At 46.1% G+C, this 17,763-nt stretch overlaps 1 protein-coding gene across 2 annotated transcripts in view; it reads left to right on the forward strand.

Annotated features, from left to right (window-relative positions):
* The window catches only part of mamdc2b (MAM domain containing 2b), a 31,084-nt gene extending 17,596 nt beyond the window's left edge, over positions 1–13,488 (forward strand). For both annotated transcript variants that reach the window (XM_073829786.1, XM_073829787.1), the window contains 5 exons: positions 8,925–9,018; positions 9,102–9,257; positions 9,445–9,704; positions 12,695–12,779; positions 12,869–13,488. In XM_073829786.1, coding sequence (XP_073685887.1) covers positions 8,925–9,018; positions 9,102–9,257; positions 9,445–9,704; positions 12,695–12,779; positions 12,869–12,945 — 672 coding nt within the window. In that variant the 3' untranslated portion in view covers positions 12,946–13,488. The remainder of the gene's footprint in view (positions 1–8,924; positions 9,019–9,101; positions 9,258–9,444; positions 9,705–12,694; positions 12,780–12,868) is intronic.
* The last annotated feature ends 4,275 nt before the right edge of the window (positions 13,489–17,763 follow it).

Here is a 17,763-nt window from a genome sequence, read left to right on the forward strand (position 1 = left end):
TCATGTCTGCATTGTCTTTTGTCCTCAATGTTATTTTGTGTTCCTGCTCCAGCTCTAGACCTTGTTCTCTGTTTTGTTCAGTTTATGTTTAGTTTGCCGTGTTGGCTTTGTTTGCTTTGTTTATTGTTTTATTATTAAATTCATTACTCTCCTGCATTTGGACCCAGACCTCCTTTCTCTACGTGACAGAATGCAGACATCACCTATGGGTCCAGCGGGGAGTAATTTTTTTTTTCTCACTGAGGAGGCGGCGGCTCTTGAGGCGGCGTCGGCCGCTCGATTCGAGGAGGTGATATACCTCCAACTGGCCGAGATGGAAGCATGCAGGGCTGAAACGGCGCGACTGCGTTCCCGCTTCGCGGTTGGAGCGGAATGGCTTTTCGGTGGGAAGGCGGAAGGGTCCGTTGTCTCCGCTCCTGTGACCGCACCTTCTGTTCCGGACGCGGCGGTAACCGCGCTCTCTGTTCCTGACGCGGCGGTGACCGCGCTCTCTGTTCCGGACGCGGCGGAGACCGTGCTCTCTGTTCCGGACGCGGCGGTGACCGCGCTCTCTATTCCGGACGCGGCGGCGTCCGCTATCTCCGTGCCTGACGCGGCGGCGTCCGCTATCTCCCTTCCTGACGCAGCGGCGTCCGCTATCTCCGTGCCTGACGCGGCGGCGTCCGCTATCTCCCTTCCTGACGCGGCGGCGTCCGCTATCTCCGTGCCTGACGCGGCGGCGTCCGCTATCTCCGTGCCTGACGCGGCGGCGTCCGCTATCTCCCTTCCTGACGCGGTGGCGTCCGCTATCTCCCTTCCTGACGCGGCGGCGTCCGCTATCTCCGTGCCTGACGCGGCGGCGTCCGCTATCTCCGTGCCTGACGCGGCGGCGTCCGCTATCTCCGTGCCTGACGCGGCGGCGTCCGCTATCTCCCTTCCTGACGTGGCGGCGTCCGCTATCTCTGTGCCTGACGCGGCGGCGTCCGCTATCTCCGTGCCTGACGCGGCGGCGTCCGCTATCTCCGTGCCTGGCGCGGCGGCGTCCGCTATCTCCGTGCCTGACGCGGCGGCGTCCGCTATCTCCGTGCCTGACGCGGCGGCGTCCGCTATCTCCGTGCCTGGCGTGGCGGCGTCCGCTATCTCCGTGCCTGACGCGGCGGCGTCCGCTATCTCCGTGCCGGACGCGGCGGCGTCCGCTATCTCCGTGCCTGGCGTGGCGGCGTCCGCTATCTCCCTTCCTGACGCGGCGGTGTCCGCTATCTCCGTGCCTGGCGCGGCGGCGTCCGCTATCTCCCTTCCTGACGTGGCGACGTCCGCTATCTCCGTGCCCGACGCGGCGACGTCCGCTATCTCCGTGCCTGACGCGGCGGTGTCCGCTATTGGGCCTGACGCGCCGTTACACGGGCCTGGCCCGCCATCCCTCCCCCTGACTTGCCTTCCTCCGTGCCTCCTCCCTCCAGACTTAGGGAACGTCTGGGAGCCGTTCCGTGGGGAGGGGGTACTGTCATGATCGGAGCTGTGGGTCTCCCCTCAGCCTCCTGAGGTCGCCGTTCACACTGCACTTCTAATAACATTCACCTGTCCTTGTCGTTAACACTGATTACTCACATCTGTTCACTATTATCCGGTCTTTAAATACTCTCACATTTCTCTCCTGCTTCATGTCTGCATTGTCTTTTGTCCTCAATGTTATTTTGTGTTCCTGCTCCAGCTCTAGACCTTGTTCTCTGTTTTGTTCAGTTTATGTTTAGTTTGCCGTGTTGGCTTTGTTTGCTTTGTTTATTGTTTTATTATTAAATTCATTACTCTCCTGCATTTGGACCCAGACCTCCTTGTTGAAACGTGACAACTACGATTTGGGACATACTAATACTAATTTTCAAATACTATTTAGGATGGATAGTATGCGAATTGGGACGCAGCAATAGAAACATTCTAGCAACATGCTAATTGTACCAAAAACATGCTAGCCACATGCTAGCAACATGTTAATCATGCTAATAACATGCTAACGACATGCTATCAAAATGTTAATGTCACAAACGGGGCGACCAAGAGTGAGGATCCAAATGCAAGGCTTTATTAAGCAGATCGTAGTCAGACAGACAGGGTCGAAAACACCAGCAAACAACAACCGCAAAGATAATCCAAGAGCGTAATCCAGTAAACAGGCGTGGGGTCAAAATCCAGGAGGGCAGTCCAAAGTAAACAAATGAAATGAAAACAAGAAACTAGAAAACTATAGCTAAGACTGAGAAAACAAAAACAGAACTATGGCTAGGGAACAACAAGGAGACTAGGAAACCTGAGAGCAATGGAAAACGCTTGGTAGAGTCCGCTGGAGCAAAACAATACTTCGCAGAGTGTGTGTGTCCTGAGCTTGTATTTATGGTAGACAAACAGGAAGTAACCATAGAGGCAGCAGAGGGAGCAGCAACAGTCAGTGGGGGTAAGGGCTCCCTCTGCTGGCCTGGCGTAACATAGCCCCCCTCCAAGGAGCGGCTTCCAGACGCTCCAAAAAACAACAGGAAGAAACAGTCCAGGGGAGCGGTGGGGGGGCCAGGAGACTGAGGCAGAACAGGTTGGGCAAAGGCCCTCCAGAGCAGGGCAGGAGATTCAGGAGCCCTCCAGGGCAGGGCTGGAGGCAGAGCAGTCCTTTGAGGTGGAGCAAGAGTCTTAGGAGCCCTCCAGGGCGGAGCAGGAGGCTTAGCGACCCTCCGGGGCAGAGCAGGAGGCGTAGAAGCCCTCCAGGGCGGAGCCGAAGGCGGAGCAAGGGGTTTAGGAGCCCTCCAGGGCGGAGCAGGAGGCGGAGCGGCCCTCCAGGGCAGAGCAGGAGGCGCAGGAACCCTCCAGGGCGGAGCAGGAGGCGCAGGAGCCCTCCAGGGCGGAACAGGAGGCGCAGGAGCCCTCCAGGGCGGAACAGGAGGCGCAGGAGCCCTCCAGGGCGGAACAGGAGGCGCAGGAGCCCTCCAGGGCGGAACAGGAGGCGCAGGAGCCCTCCAGGGCGGAACAGGAGGCGCAGGAGCCCTCCAGGGCGGAACAGGAGGCCGCATCATGGACTGGGACCTGGGGAGAGCAGAGACAGAGGAGGCAGACAGAGCAAGGAGAGAGGTAGAGAGTTCATGGAGGAAGGTGGCCTCCATAGTCGTGACTAGGCAGACGAGAACTTCAGGAATGGCTTTCGTGGTCGTGTCAGAGACGACAGTGAGTCTAGGCGGTGCAGGCACAGTGTGAAGCCCTGGCGGAGCAGACAGAGCAGGGAATCTTGGTGGAGCAGGTAGAGCAGGGAACCCTGGTGGTGCTGGCAGGGCAGGGAGCATTAGCGGTGCAGGCAGAGCTTGAAGCCTTGGCGGTGCAGGCAGAGCGTGAAGCCTTGGCGGTGCAGGCAGGGCGTGAAGCCTTGGCGGTGCAGGCAGAGCGTGCAGCCTGGGCGGTGCAGGCAGAGCGTGAAGCCTGGGCGGTGCAGGCAGAGCGTGAAGCCTGGGCGGTGCAGGCAGAGCGTGAAGCCTGGGCGGTGCAGGCAGAGCGTGAAGCCTGGGCGGTGCAGGCAGAGCGTGAAGCCTTGGCGGAGCGGGCAGAGCGAGAAGCCTTGGCGGTGCTGGCAGAGCGTGAAGCCTTGGCGGAGCGGGCAGAGCGTGAAGTTCCGCTATGTACGCCACCTCCGAAGGAGGTATAGGCGCAGCGGACATGCGTGCAGAAGAGCTCTCCAGAGCAAACTTGTGGGCAGACTCATGGGCAGAAGAGGCCACTGGGGCGCAGTGTGCAGCCCACACACTCAAAATGGCGATTGCCATAATAGGTAACGCAGTTGGCAGAGGAATGCCCTCCGGGTCAGTGGACGTGAGGCTTGGGAGCGTTGGCTCTGCGTGACTTGGGAGCGTTGGCTCTGCATGGCTTGGGGGCGTTGGCTCTGCATGGCTTGGGAGCGTTGGCTCTGCATGGCTTGGGAGCGTTGGCTCTGCATGGCTTGGGAGTGAAGGCTCTGCGTGGCTTGGGAGCGAAGGCTCTGGCAGATCGGACGAAACATGTCCCGGCTCTGGATGTTCGGGCGAGACGTGACTTGGCCTGGAAGGAACTGCTGTGACTTGATTGGGCGTGACAGGAATAGCAGTGACTTGACTTGGGATGACAGGAACAGCTGTGACTTGGCTAGGCGTGAGAGGAACAACTGTAACTTGACTCGGCGTAACAGGAGCAGCTGTGACTTGACTTGGCGTGACAGGAGCAGCTGTGACTTGACTTGGCGTGACAGGAGCAGCTGTGACTTGATTTGGCGTGACAGGAGCAGCTGTGACTTGATTTGGCGTGACAGGAGCAGCTGTGACTTGACATGGCTTTGAGGGAGTGGTTGTGACTTGATTTGGCGTGACAGGAGCAGCTGTGACTTGATTTGGCGTGACAGGAGCAGCTGTGACTTGACATGGCTTTGAGGGAGTGGTTGTGACTTGAGTTGGCTCTGCTGGGACAGCGGCGGCTGGACATGATTCAGGAGGTACTGCTGTGTCTTGATGTGACTCTGTAAGCGCTGTGGTAACTTGCTTATATTCTGGAAGTGTTGGGGTGTCTTGCCTTGACTCAGGATGTGCTGCTTGACTTGGCTCAGGAAGTGCTGCTTGATTTGGTTCAGGAAGTGCTGTTTGACTTGACTCAGGAAGTGCTGCTTGACTTGACTCAGGAGGAACAACTGCTGTAACTTGACTTGACTTGACAGGAGCATTAGCTGTAACTTGACTTGACCTTGCAGAGGCAGCAGCCACGATGTGACTTGACTTGACAAGAACAGGAGCTGTGTCGTGACCTGACTGTACAGGAGCAGCAGACCTGGCGTTAACAGGCGATGGTTTGGTTGACGTGGAGTTAGCAGATGCTGGCTCGGCTGATGTGGTGTTAGCAGGCGCTGGCTTGGCTGATGTGGCGTGAGCAGGCGCTGGCTTGGCTGACGTAGCATTAGCAGGCGTTGGCATCAGGATTATGGCTTGACGTGGGTCTGGCGTGGCGGCCATCCTGGGTGCAGGCTCTGGCGTGGCGGCCATCTTGGGTGCAGGCTCTGGCGTGGCGGCCATCTTGGGTGCAGGCTCTGACGAGGCGGCCATCTTGGGTGGTAGCTCTGGTGTGGCGGCCATCTTTGCAGCAGGCTCTGGCGTGGCGGCCATCTTTGCAGCAGGCTCTGGCGTGGCAGCCATTTTTGCAGCAGGCTCTGGCGTGGCGGCCATCTTGACCAGGGACTCAGGAACGGGAGCCATCTTGTGAACGGGCTTTGGGACGGTGGCCTTCTTGTGAACAGACTCGGGAAGGGCGGCCATCTTGGGAATTGGCTCAGGAACAGCAGCCATCTTGTGATCAGGTTCGGGGATGGCGGCCATCTTGTGAACAGGCTTGGGGGTGGCAGCCATCTTGTGAACAGGCTTGGGGATGGCGGCCATCTTGTGATCGGGCCTTGGGGTGGCAGCCATCTTGCGAGAGAAGTCAGACATGGTAGATTTTTGGTGAGCTGAGTCCAATTGGGTGACCATCTTGAACGCGGACTCAGGAAGAATAGTCATTCCGAAAGCAGATTCTGGAAAGGCAGCCATTTTGTGAGCAGGTTCAGGAAAGGTAGCCATCTTGTGAACAGGTTCATGAAAGGTAGCCATCTTGTGAACAGGCTTTGGGTTGGTGGCCATCTTGTGCTGTAGCTCTAGGCTGGCAGACATCTTGTGCTGAGGCTCTGGGCTAGCAGACATCTTGTGCTGTGGCCTTAAGCTGGCAGACATCTTGTGCTGAGGCTTTAAGCTGGCAGACATCTTATGCTGAGGCTCTGGGCTAGCAGACATCTTGTGCTGTGGCTTTAAGCTGGCAGACATCTTATGCTGAGGCTCTGGGCTAGCAGACATCTTGTGCTGTGGCTTTAAGCTGGCAGACATCTTATGCTGAGGCTCTGGGCTAGCAGACATCTTGCACTGTGGCACATCTAAATCACCCACAGTTACCGGAGTATTGCAAAACAACAAGACAAAATTGATGAACTGTGCGAGGGTCCAACTGGGGTCTTCATCAGGCAAATTAAAACTGATCTCTGGATCAAGTCCACTCCAGAAGCATTCTTTCAACATGGTCTCATCACAAGGTGCCAAAAAACAATATGTAAGAAACTCCTCCACATAATGCTCGATGGGACGGCCATTTTGAAAGATGGAGCAAAGCAGACCTACGGGGTTGGACAAACTTCCTGCTGAATCCATTCTTGGTGGGTTGTACTGCTGGTGGGTAAAGCCGCTGGATCCGGGGTTTGGCGAAGTATTCTGTCACAAACGGGGCGACCAAGAGTGAGGATCCAAATGCAAGGCTTTATTAAGCAGATCGTAGTCAGACAGACAGGGTCGAAAACACCAGCAAACAACAACCGCAAAGATAATCCAAGAGCGTAATCCAGTAAACAGGCGTGGGGTCAAAATCCAGGAGGGCAGTCCAAAGTAAACAAATGAAATGAAAACAAGAAACTAGAAAACTATAGCTAAGACTGAGAAAACAAAAACAGAACTATGGCTAGGGAACAACAAGGAGACTAGGAAACCTGAGAGCAATGGAAAACGCTTGGTAGAGTCCGCTGGAGCAAAACAATACTTCGCAGAGTGTGTGTGTCCTGAGCTTGTATTTATGGTAGACAAACAGGAAGTAACCATAGAGGCAGCAGAGGGAGCAGCAACAGTCAGTGGGGGTAAGGGCTCCCTCTGCTGGCCTGGCGTAACAGTTAATCATGATAGAAACATGCCAGCAACATGTCATTAGAAAAAAAATGCCACATGCTAGAACCATGCATGCTAGCAAAATGCTAAACATGTTAAAAACAGTTAATCATGCTAGCAACTTGTTAGCAACATACTAATCACATAGAAGCATGCTTACATTCTAATCATGCTACCATATTAACAACATGCCAATAATGTTAAAAACCTGTTAATCATGTCAAAACATGCTAGCCACATGATAGCAACATTTTATTCATGCTAATAAAATGCTAACAACAAATTAGCAACATGGTAATCACATTAGAAACATTAACATGTTTCTATGTTAATTATGCTAACAACATGCTATCAAAATGTTAATCATTCTAGCAACATGTTAATCATTAGAAAAAACATGCCACATGTTAGAACCATGCTAAATGTGCTAGGAACATGTTAAACTTGTTAGAATCAGGCTAATCATGCTAGCAACATACTAATCACATAGAAGCATGCTTACATTCTAATCATGCTAACAACATGCTAATCATATTAGAAACATGTTAATCATGTCAAAACATGCTAACCATGTGATAGCAACATGTTATTCGTGCTAATAACATGCTAACAACAAATAAGCAACATGGTAATCATGTTAGAAACATTATCAAAATTGTAATCATGATAGAAACATGCTAACAACATGTAAATCATTAGAAAAAACATGCCACATGCTAGAACCATGCTAATCGTGCTAGCAACATGGTAAACATGTTAGAAACAGGCTAATCATGCTAGCAAGTTGTTAACAACATACTAATCACATAGAAGCATGCTTACATTATAATCATATTAAAAATGCTAATATGCTAATCACGCTAACAACAAGCTGATCATGCTAATAATATGTTAACAATGTGTTAGCAGCATGCTTATCGTGTTAGAAACAGGTTACAAACATGTTAATCATGTCAAAAACATGCTAGTTACATGCTAACGTCATGCTAATCATCTAATCATGCTGGAAAATGCTAAACATGCTAGAAACTTTCTAGTATCATACCAATCATGCTAAAAAATGTTAGCATGCTAATCATGCTAAAAACATGAGATTCATGCCAAAAACTTGGTAGCAACATGTTTATCATTCAAAAACATGCTAACAGTTTACCAACAACATGCTAAATCATCTAAACTTTCGAACTTCATACTAATAATGCTAGAAAACAGAAAACATATTAATAGTGCTAAAACCTGCTCACAGTGCAGTAACCAACATGCTAAATCATATTTGCAGTTTGTTAAATCATGCTACCAGTGTGCTAGCAACATCTGTCTAATCATGCAAGAAAATGTTAACATGTTAATAATGCTAACAACATGTTAATCATGTTAGTAGTATACTAACAACATGTTAAATCATGTTAGCAGTTTGCTAAATCATGCTAACAGTGTGCAAGTAACATCGATCTAATTTAAACTTTCAAACTTCATACTAAGCAGGCTAGTAAAAGTTAGCATACCAATTTTGCTAACAACAAGCTAGTCATGCTAATAATATGCTAACAACATGTTAGCAACATAGTAATCATGCTAGAAACATGCCAGCGAAATGTTAATCATATCAAAAACATGCTAGGCACATGCGATCATTATGCTCATGATTCTAGTAACATGCTAGCAAGCATGCTAGAAACTTGTTAGAAACATGTTGGCAACATGCTAATCATGCAGAAATATGCTTGCATTTTGCTAAGAACATACTTATCATGTTAGAAAATGCTAACAAACAACAAGCTAATCATGCTAATAATATGCTACTCATGCTAGAAACATTATAGGAACCTGCTAATAATGCTAGAAACTTCTTAAAAACATGCTAGCAACATGCTAACCATGCTAGCAATATGCGAGCAACATGATACTAATCATGCTAGAAAATGTTAATATGGTAATCATGCTAGAAACATGATAATCATGCAAAAAAAATGCTAGCAACATGCTATGCTAAGACATGCTAACAGTATACTAACACCATGCTAAATCATGTTTTTAGTTTGCTAATTCATGCTAGGAGCATCTGTCTAATCTAAACTTTCACACTTCAAGCTTTTACAACTGTTTCAAACTTTCAGGCTAGGCTTTCTCAAGCCAACTTCAACGTTTGTTCACAAACTTTAGTCATCTAATTTTATGTTGATCTTAACTATGTGATTTTTCTTCATCTGGCCGATGAAGGTGGTTTTCATCAGTACATGCAAAAATATTTGGAGCTGTGGTTCTGTGGGTCTCGACGACATTAAAGTCACTCTTGGTGACTGCGCACTGTTAGGTAAACAAGCTTCATTTATTACAAAATCTTATAATTGATTCCTTAATATCTTTGCTTACTACAAACAGCTCTCTATGTTACAGCATCTTCTGTGTCAGTCCCGTCCCACTGTGACTTTGAGGCTGGTCTGTGTGGATTCACTCAGGACAAGGAAGGAGACTCAAGTGACTGGATGCTGGCCAGAGGACCCACACCCACATCCTACACAGGGCCCAGAGGAGACCACACCACTGGAGTGGGTGAGCCTAAAGCCTAAAAACCCTTAATTACTCACAAGATTTGAAGTAAACTACAAGTATATACTTAAGTTCTTTTTTTACATGGGTGTACCTTGCCTCTAGCCTTTTGTTCAAGTCTATTGGAACACAACACAATTATTTTCTGACATACGCTTAAATCTTGTAAAGCTTTCTTCTCTGCTTTTAGGTCATTTTTTGCACATTGAGGCGTCAGAGATGCTTCCCGGTCACAAAGCGCGCCTCCTCTCCAGCTCTCTGCGCGGCTCTAAAGAAACACAGTGCTTGCGGTTCTACTATCATATGTATGGATCAGGAATCGGACAGCTGAGCGTTTACCTCCAGACTGGACAAGAGAACCAAGACAAAATATTGTGGACAAGCAATGGAGAGCAAGGCATCTCTTGGCTTAGAGCGTCAGTGAACTATAAGTATGATCAACAGCACCAGGTTAGTCTCACACTTCGGTGTTGAAAGGACAACGGGCCCGCGGAGTAACATCAACAGTTTATTAAGTGTAACACATGGGTTATCCAAATCAGGAATTGAAGCAGACACACAAACATAACAATGTAGACCTGACAAATGAGGAACACACAGGCAGGAAGTCAAATACATGGGGTAATTAGGGAACACAGGTGCACAGAATGATTAATCATCACTTGGAATTCACGAAACCTTATCACAAAGTAACATTCAGTGGGCCGTAGGAACAACTGAGGGAGGGATGGGTGGGAACTTCGGAGGAGTCTCAGGAGGATGACTAACATTGTCCAGGGTAACGGAGGAAGTAGCCAAGGAGGAAACAGGAGGAGCCAGAGCAGATCAGACGGAGGGAGGAGCAGACTTGGAGCTGGAGGAGCAAGGCGGGACACAGGCCACAGCCATGATAATGACCCACGGTGGAGCCGACGGAGGGAAGAGCCATAGAGGAGGAAGGGCTGGTTAGTCCAGGGGGCCAATTGACAGCGGCAGAGTAGGTGGCGGAGGAGCCCAAGGAGGAGACGGAGAGCCACTGAGCCAGGGTGACAAGGAGGATCCGGAGGGCCGACTGACATGGAGGCGTGGATCCGAAAGGCTGCAGTGGAGCCGGAGCGACAGAGGACCCAGGTGGAGCCGAAGGGATGGAGGAGCCTGACAGAGCCGAAGGGACGAGATGCAGCCAGAGGAGTAGAGTCCCAAGGCACAGGATGGTCATCGACAGACCAAGGCGGAGCCGGAGAGACAAGGGATCCCAGCGGAGCCAGTGGATTACCGGGCCACGGCGGAGAGAGGAGGGAGCTAGGAGCCATGGGCCGCTGGGTCAATGGGCTGAGGCAGATAGAGACAGGGGATCCTCCAGCCACAACGCCGATAGAGGCTGGCAGACCAACGGTGAGCCCACCACACAGATGATGGGCTGAGGATGAGCAGAGGTGCTGTCAGATGACATTGAAGGGGGAGGCTGGAGCGGGCGGGAGGTCGGGCATTTGTGAGCCTCTGGGCTTTCGGGGCTGATCCTAGGAACAGAAAACCCTCTTTGACAGGACTTAGGAATGGAGCCCCCTCTGGATCGGACTCCGAAACGGGAATTGCTGGACTTCCGACGAAGGAGGGAGGAGAGTGGGCAGGTCTGCAAATAGGTCTATAAGGTCTCCTTCCACTTTCCCTTTACCCAGATCCACAATAAGCTCATCCATTCACACTAGCCATGGTCTCTTCTCTTGTGATGGTTGTGGTTGGCGGTTCTCAAACCTAGACTGACGGAATCCGCAGCTTTGGCTCCTAGATTCGTTGGGTCGTTGCTCAAAGCGAGCTCCAGCTCTCCATCATCGGTGGGCTCGGGCTGATGCTCCGCACCGTGGGCAGATGGTGGAGGAGCCAGGAGGAACCCAGGCCACAGCCATGATAACGACCCACGATGGAGCTGACGGAGGGAAGAGCCATGGAGAAGAAAGAGCTGACAACTCCAGGGGGGTGGCCGATAACCACGGAGGAGCCTGAGGCAGAGAGCCGATGAGCCAGGGTAGCGAAGAGGATCCAGAGGGCCAAGGTGGAACTAATGTCTAACTAAGCCAGAGCGACAGAGGACCCAGATGGAGCCAAAGAGATGGAGCTGGAGGGACGAGGCGCATCCGGAGGAGTAGAGTCCCAAGGTGCAGGATGGTCGACAACAGATCAAGGCGGAGCCGGAGGGACGAGGGATCCTGGCGGAGCCAGTGGACTACCAGGCCACGACGGTGAGGAGGTAGCTAGGAGCCATGGTGGAGCTGCTGGGTCAATGGGCCAAGGCTTGGACTCTGAGGCTGGAGGCGGAGAAAGGGTATCCTCCAGCCACAATACCGATGGAGACTGGCAGACCCAATGAGCAGAGGATGAGCCAGACGACAGGAGGCAGGAGCTGGCAGGAGGTCAGGCATTTGTGAGCCTCTGGGCTGTCCTTGGGAACAGAAGCCCTCTCTTGGCAGGACTTAGGAACGGGAGCCCCCTCTGGATCGGACTCAGGAATGGGAGTTGCAGAGGGCTCAGACGAAGGAGCTTCCCCTTTACCCAGATCCACAATAATCTCACCCTCAGCCATGGTGCAGTGGACGGAGGTCCTCTCCACGTTCACACTGGCCACGGTCTCTTCCCTCGAGGTGGGTGTGATAGCCGGCTCTCACACCTGGTCTGACGGCATAAGCAGCTCTGGCTCCGCGGTGATCCTCAGCTCTGTCGCTCCTAGATTTGATGGCTTGTCGGTTGTGGCGAGCTCCGGCTCTCCATCATCAGTGGGCTCGGCCTGATGCTCCACACCACGGCCAGATGGTGGACTGGACTCTGGGTCGGGAGTGGAACTGGTGAGGTCCTCCTTGGAACAGACGGTGAACGGAGATCTGTATCCACTCCACAAAGGCAGCGAAAATTCGCTTAAGGACCATCTTCGGACGGTGGCGCTCTGCACGTCGTCCGTGTAGCTAGTGATGTTAGCGAGAGTCTGGTATGGTCCTCGACTAATCTTTCCCCCTGCTTTAGCAGAAGGAGAAGGTATTCCGGATGGAAGAAGTGGTCAATGGGGAGAACGATGGAAACAAAAAATGGAAAACAAACGGAGGGGTAATACGCAGTTTAAACAGTTTGTCTGTCAGGTCTTCTGTCACACTTCTGTGTCGGAAGGACAACGAAAACGCAAAGTAACATCAACAGTCTTTATTAAGTGTAACACAGGGGTAATCCAAATAAGGAATTGGAGCAGACACACAAACATAACAATGTAAACCCTGCAAAGGAGAATACACAGACTGAAACTTAAATACATGGGGTAATTAGGGGTTAGGTGCACAGAATGATTAATTAGACAAGGGACACTAGGTCACAAAGCACGTGGGAAGGAAGTTAGTTGCATGAAATTTTAATATTTAGTCAACATTCACTCAATCATTTTCAATAATATATTACGTCTATTTTTTCCACATATTTAGATTGTGTTTGAAGCCACCAGAGGAGCATCAGTAAGGAGTGATATTGCAATCGATGATATTGTTTTTGAAAGAGGACCATGCAGAGGTATTCTTGATTCGTTGATTATTGAATACATCTGTTACTCATGATACCATGAACAGCTTTACATAATGTTTGACCTTGTATCAACACAGAATATGCTGACAACCACATCCCTCATCTGCACCTCTCTGGAAATAATAATGATATTCAGTCTGTGGATTTTAAATAGAAAAGACAGAAAGCGAAAAAATGCTGAAGAGGGAAAACTGAAAGCATGTGAGCGTACAGCTGGAGTGCAGAGATCTGCAAGGATGAAAGCAAAGGAGATGACTGCATTGCGAGCAGAAACGATTACCTAAAAAAAATGTTTGTGTATTTGACTTTTGAACACCTGGTTCATTCCTGATATAGGAGCCTACAGTTTCTCATGTCCATATCATATATTCAATACATGGCTAAAGATGGAAACCATATTAGATCAGCTTACACAGATACAGATGCCTTATTGATTTCATTTGTACTTCAGGACATCAGCATGTAGATCTCATGTTTGTTTTATATCAAATAAAATTGAAAATTGCAGAGATGACTATTTTATGAGAATAGCTTATTTTACTTTAAACCTTTAGTTCTTTATTTTATGTAAGGGTGTAATATGTGATGTAACAACCATTCCTGATTATCCTATTCTTTTGTGACAATGACCAACTGGCTGTACATTATTTTGTTTATACACAACTACCAAAGTAATAAATAAAAAATTAATAGAAAACTGATGTGGGTTGAGTTTATTTTATTCTATGAGAAAAAATAAATTGTAAAGTGATGGGAGAGACATGAAACCAACATAACTATTTAGCAATTCAGCTGACTGAGAAAATATATAATATATTAATCAAATACATTATATATTTTGTGAAACAAAAGTGATATAGTGTGTTTTTACAATGCGTCATCAATTGGCCATATTGGTGGCACTGAACGCAAACAATGAACCGAACAAAAATGGCATATTTTGCTGATTATTGCTGCTGAAAAACATGTTAATCTTGCTAGCCCTTATGTGTTGTTAGGGACGTTTTCGTCCACTGAGGGGTGCTGTTGAGTCTTAATTTGGCCACAACTTTTTCTCTGTTAAAGCAAATGGAATGATTTTTGGTGACTAATCTTATTTTGATACATATTTTGGGAAAATGCTTTGAAATTTTTCAAAAACTCAACAGTACACTGTGGGCAAATTTACTACCCTTTCGTTATGTTTCGTGGCTGAAAACAGCCACTACTTTAAACTGCTGTAAAAATGTATCAGATAAATATTTTTTCAATTTTTTTTTTGCATAAATCTATTAATCAATCTCAGTCCTGCTCAAAAATACTAAATGTTTAAAAATAATTCAGGATTTTAACTCTTTAATTGCCAAATTCCTAAATGATGTCACTGATTTGGGAAAAAAAAACACAAGATTACTAATTTTAAATATAAAAGGTAATTGTGGCCTGGATTTTTTTTTTTACCTTTTTAACAGTCTTGGACATGTGAAAGATTAGTAAGAACATTGGCTTTCATGCATTGTTAGTTTTGGCGCAGCATCAGATTTTCTTTTTTTGTCCCTCATTTATTGTTTGTGGCTGTTTTTGCCCCATTGACTTCCATTATAACCACATTTTTTGATTGCAAAGCCATGACACCATATAATGCTGAATTCTTGATTGTTTGTGGTTTTCCCTGTTGGGAAGGGGTCAAATTTGTAAATTGTACTGTTGATTATCAGTTGGCCCCATTAACCCTTTAGATAGGCCTTTGCAAAAAAAAGCTTAGTTTTACATAGAGTTCTATGGAGTTTAACGGCATATCATAGTGTGCATTTGTGAGGGGGGGGGGGGGTTCCAAAATCAGTGACATCATTTAGGAATTTGGCAATTAAAGAGTTAAAATCCTGATTTTTTTTTTAAAACATTTAGTATTTTTGAGCAGGAATGAGGTTGATTAATAGATTTATGCAAAAAAAATTGAAAAAAATATTTATCTGATACATTTTTACAGCAATTTAAAGTAGTGGCTGTTTTCAGCCACGAAACATAACGAAAGGTTGTAAATTGAAACAATGCACAAGGGCTAGAAACATGTTACTAACATGTTATTCATGCAAAAAAACTTGCTAACAACTGTGACCCTGGACCACAAAACCAGTCATAAGGTTAAATTTTACAAAACAGAGATGTATACATCATATGAAAGCTCAATAAATAAGCTTTCTATTGATGTATGGTTTGTTAGGATAGGACAATATTTGGTCGAGATACATCTATTTGAAAATCTGGAATCTGAGGGTGCAAAAAAATCAAAATGCTGAGAAAATCACCTTTAAAGTTCTTCAAATTAAGTTCTTAGCAATGCATATTACTAATCAAAAATTACATTTTGATATATTTATAGTAGGAATTTTACAAAAAATCTTCATGGAACATGATCTTTACTTAATTTCCTAATGATTTTTGGCATAAAAGAAAAACCAATAATTTTGATCCATACTATGTATTTTTGGCTATTGCTACAAATAAATCCCAGCGACTTAAGACTGGTTTTGTGGTCCAGGGTCACATATTAATCATGCTATAAACATGTTATCAACATTCTAATCAGGTTAATAATGTGATAACATGTTGTCAATATGCTAATTATGCTAGAAGCATGTTAGCAACATGCTAATCATGCTAGAAATATGCTTAGAAACATGTTACAAACATTTTAGCAACATGCTAAGTATGAAAAAAAAAATAGCTAACAACATATTAACCATGCTATAAACATCAATATTTTAATCAGGCTAATAATGTGATAACAACATGTTAGCAACATGCTAACCATGCTAAGAACCTCCTTAGAAATGTTAGAAACATGCTAAGCATGAAAAACTGGCTAACAACATATTATTGACGCCAGAAACGTTATCAACATTCTAATAAGGCTAATAATGTGATAATAATGTTATCAGCATGCTAATAATGTTAGAAACATGCTTAGACACATGTTACAAACATTGAAAATGTTGATGTTTTAAAACAACAGTGTAGTAATAAGATTATAAGGAATGCTCTTCATTCTGTCTTTACCTGCAGTAAGATTTTCTGGTCTTCTTTATTTGATAATATCGCTTGGGTTAAAGCATGGAATCTGTCAAATAAGTTTTGTACCAATAACAAAATTAAGGAAGTGTCTAACAAAATACTTCATAGAAATTATCCTGCTAAGCATGTTTTGGAAAGTTTTAAGCTTAATATTTCATATATCTGTGAATTTTGTGGCCAAGAAAAAGAAACCATTTTGCATCTTTTTTTTTTTTTCATTGTATTTACTCAGGATTATTTTGGAAAGATATTCTATATTAACAGAAAAATGGAATGTATGATAGAAATTTGATGTTCTTTTTTATACAGAAAATGAAAGATTGCATTAAGAACAACATATTATACATTTGTTTATTTTATTAGGAAAATTCCATATACATAAGAAAAATTGGGCTCAGTGTAAACCAAATTATCATTTTATTAATGGCTTCAAATTGTATGTAAATCTCTTGGAACAAACAAAAAACAAAAAAAGCACTGAAAACATGTAATGCTCTAAAAACTTTGAAATTTAATTTGATATGAATATATGTAATACCGCTTTTTCTTGTGGCTTTGAAAAAAATTACACTTGCAAAGCATTTCTGATTGAATATGGTAAAAATTTGTTGAAATGTTTAGCTATTCCCCTGACATTAAATGCAAAAAACATCTACAGGTATGTGCCAAAAAATTTGAATATCGAGGGAAAGTCCATTTATTTCAATAATTTGTTTCAAAAAGTTTAACTTGTATGTTATATTAGTTCACTACACACAAAGTGAAATATTTCAAGCCTTTATTTGTTTCAAATTTAATGATTATGGATTAAAGATATAAAAAAAATCCAGTATTTCACAAAATTCAAATATTTCATGTGACCAATAAAAAGGATCTTAAACACATGTTGGCCTTCTGAAAAGTGTGTTAATGTACTGTATTATGTCCTCAGGACTTGGTTGGGCCTCCTTTTGCACTAATTTCAGCATCAAGGCGGCGTGGCATGGAGGCGATCATCCTTTGACACAGTTGAGGTGTTATGGTAGCTCAAGTTGCTTTGATATTGGCCTTCAGCTCGTCTGCATTTCAGGGTCTCTGTTCCCTCATCTTCCTTTTCAAGTACAATCAAGTACAGTTATTCCATGGCTATTAAACCAGGTACTGGTAGTTTTGGCTTTGTGGGAAGGTGCCAAATCCTGCTGGAACATAAAATCATCATCTCCAAAAAGCTTGATTATGCGTCAAGCCACTCCTGAACCAAAAACAACGTCAGAAGCGTCTGTGCTGGACTAAGGAGAAAAAGTAATGGTCTGTTGCCCAGTGGTCCCAAGTCCTGTTTTCAGATGAAAGCAAATTTTACTTATTTGTAAATCAAGGTCCCAGAGTCTGGAGGAAGACTGGAGAGGAAACACAAAAGTCAAGCTGCTTAAAGTCCAGTGTGAAGTTTCCACAGTCAGAGATGGTTTGGGGAGCATGTCATCTGCTGCTGTGGGTCCATTGTCTTTTATCAAGTCCACAGTCAACGCAGCTGTCTACCAGGAAATTTTAGAGCACTTCATTCTTCCTGCTGCCAACAAGCTTTTGAAGATGATGATTTTATTTTCCAGCAGGATTTGGCACCTGCCCACAAAGCCAAAACTACCAGTACCTGGTTTAATAGCCATGGAATAACTGTGCTTGATTGTCCAGCAAACTCGCCTGACTGAAAATCTGTGGGGTATTGTCAAAAAGAAGATGAGGGAACAGAGACCCTGAAATGCAGACAAGCTGAAGGCCAATATCAAAGCAACTTGTTCTACCATAACACCTCAACTGTGTCTAGACTTGTAGTCAAGACCACCTAAACCGAGACCAAGACACTACCAAGACCAGAAGGTATCGAGACCAAGACCAAGACCAAGACAGACCATGTCAAGACCGATACCAAGTCGAGACCGGA

The sequence above is a fragment of the Garra rufa genome, chromosome 23 (genome assembly GCF_049309525.1).
Source record: "Garra rufa chromosome 23, GarRuf1.0, whole genome shotgun sequence".
NCBI classification, from domain to species: domain Eukaryota; kingdom Metazoa; phylum Chordata; class Actinopteri; order Cypriniformes; family Cyprinidae; genus Garra; species Garra rufa.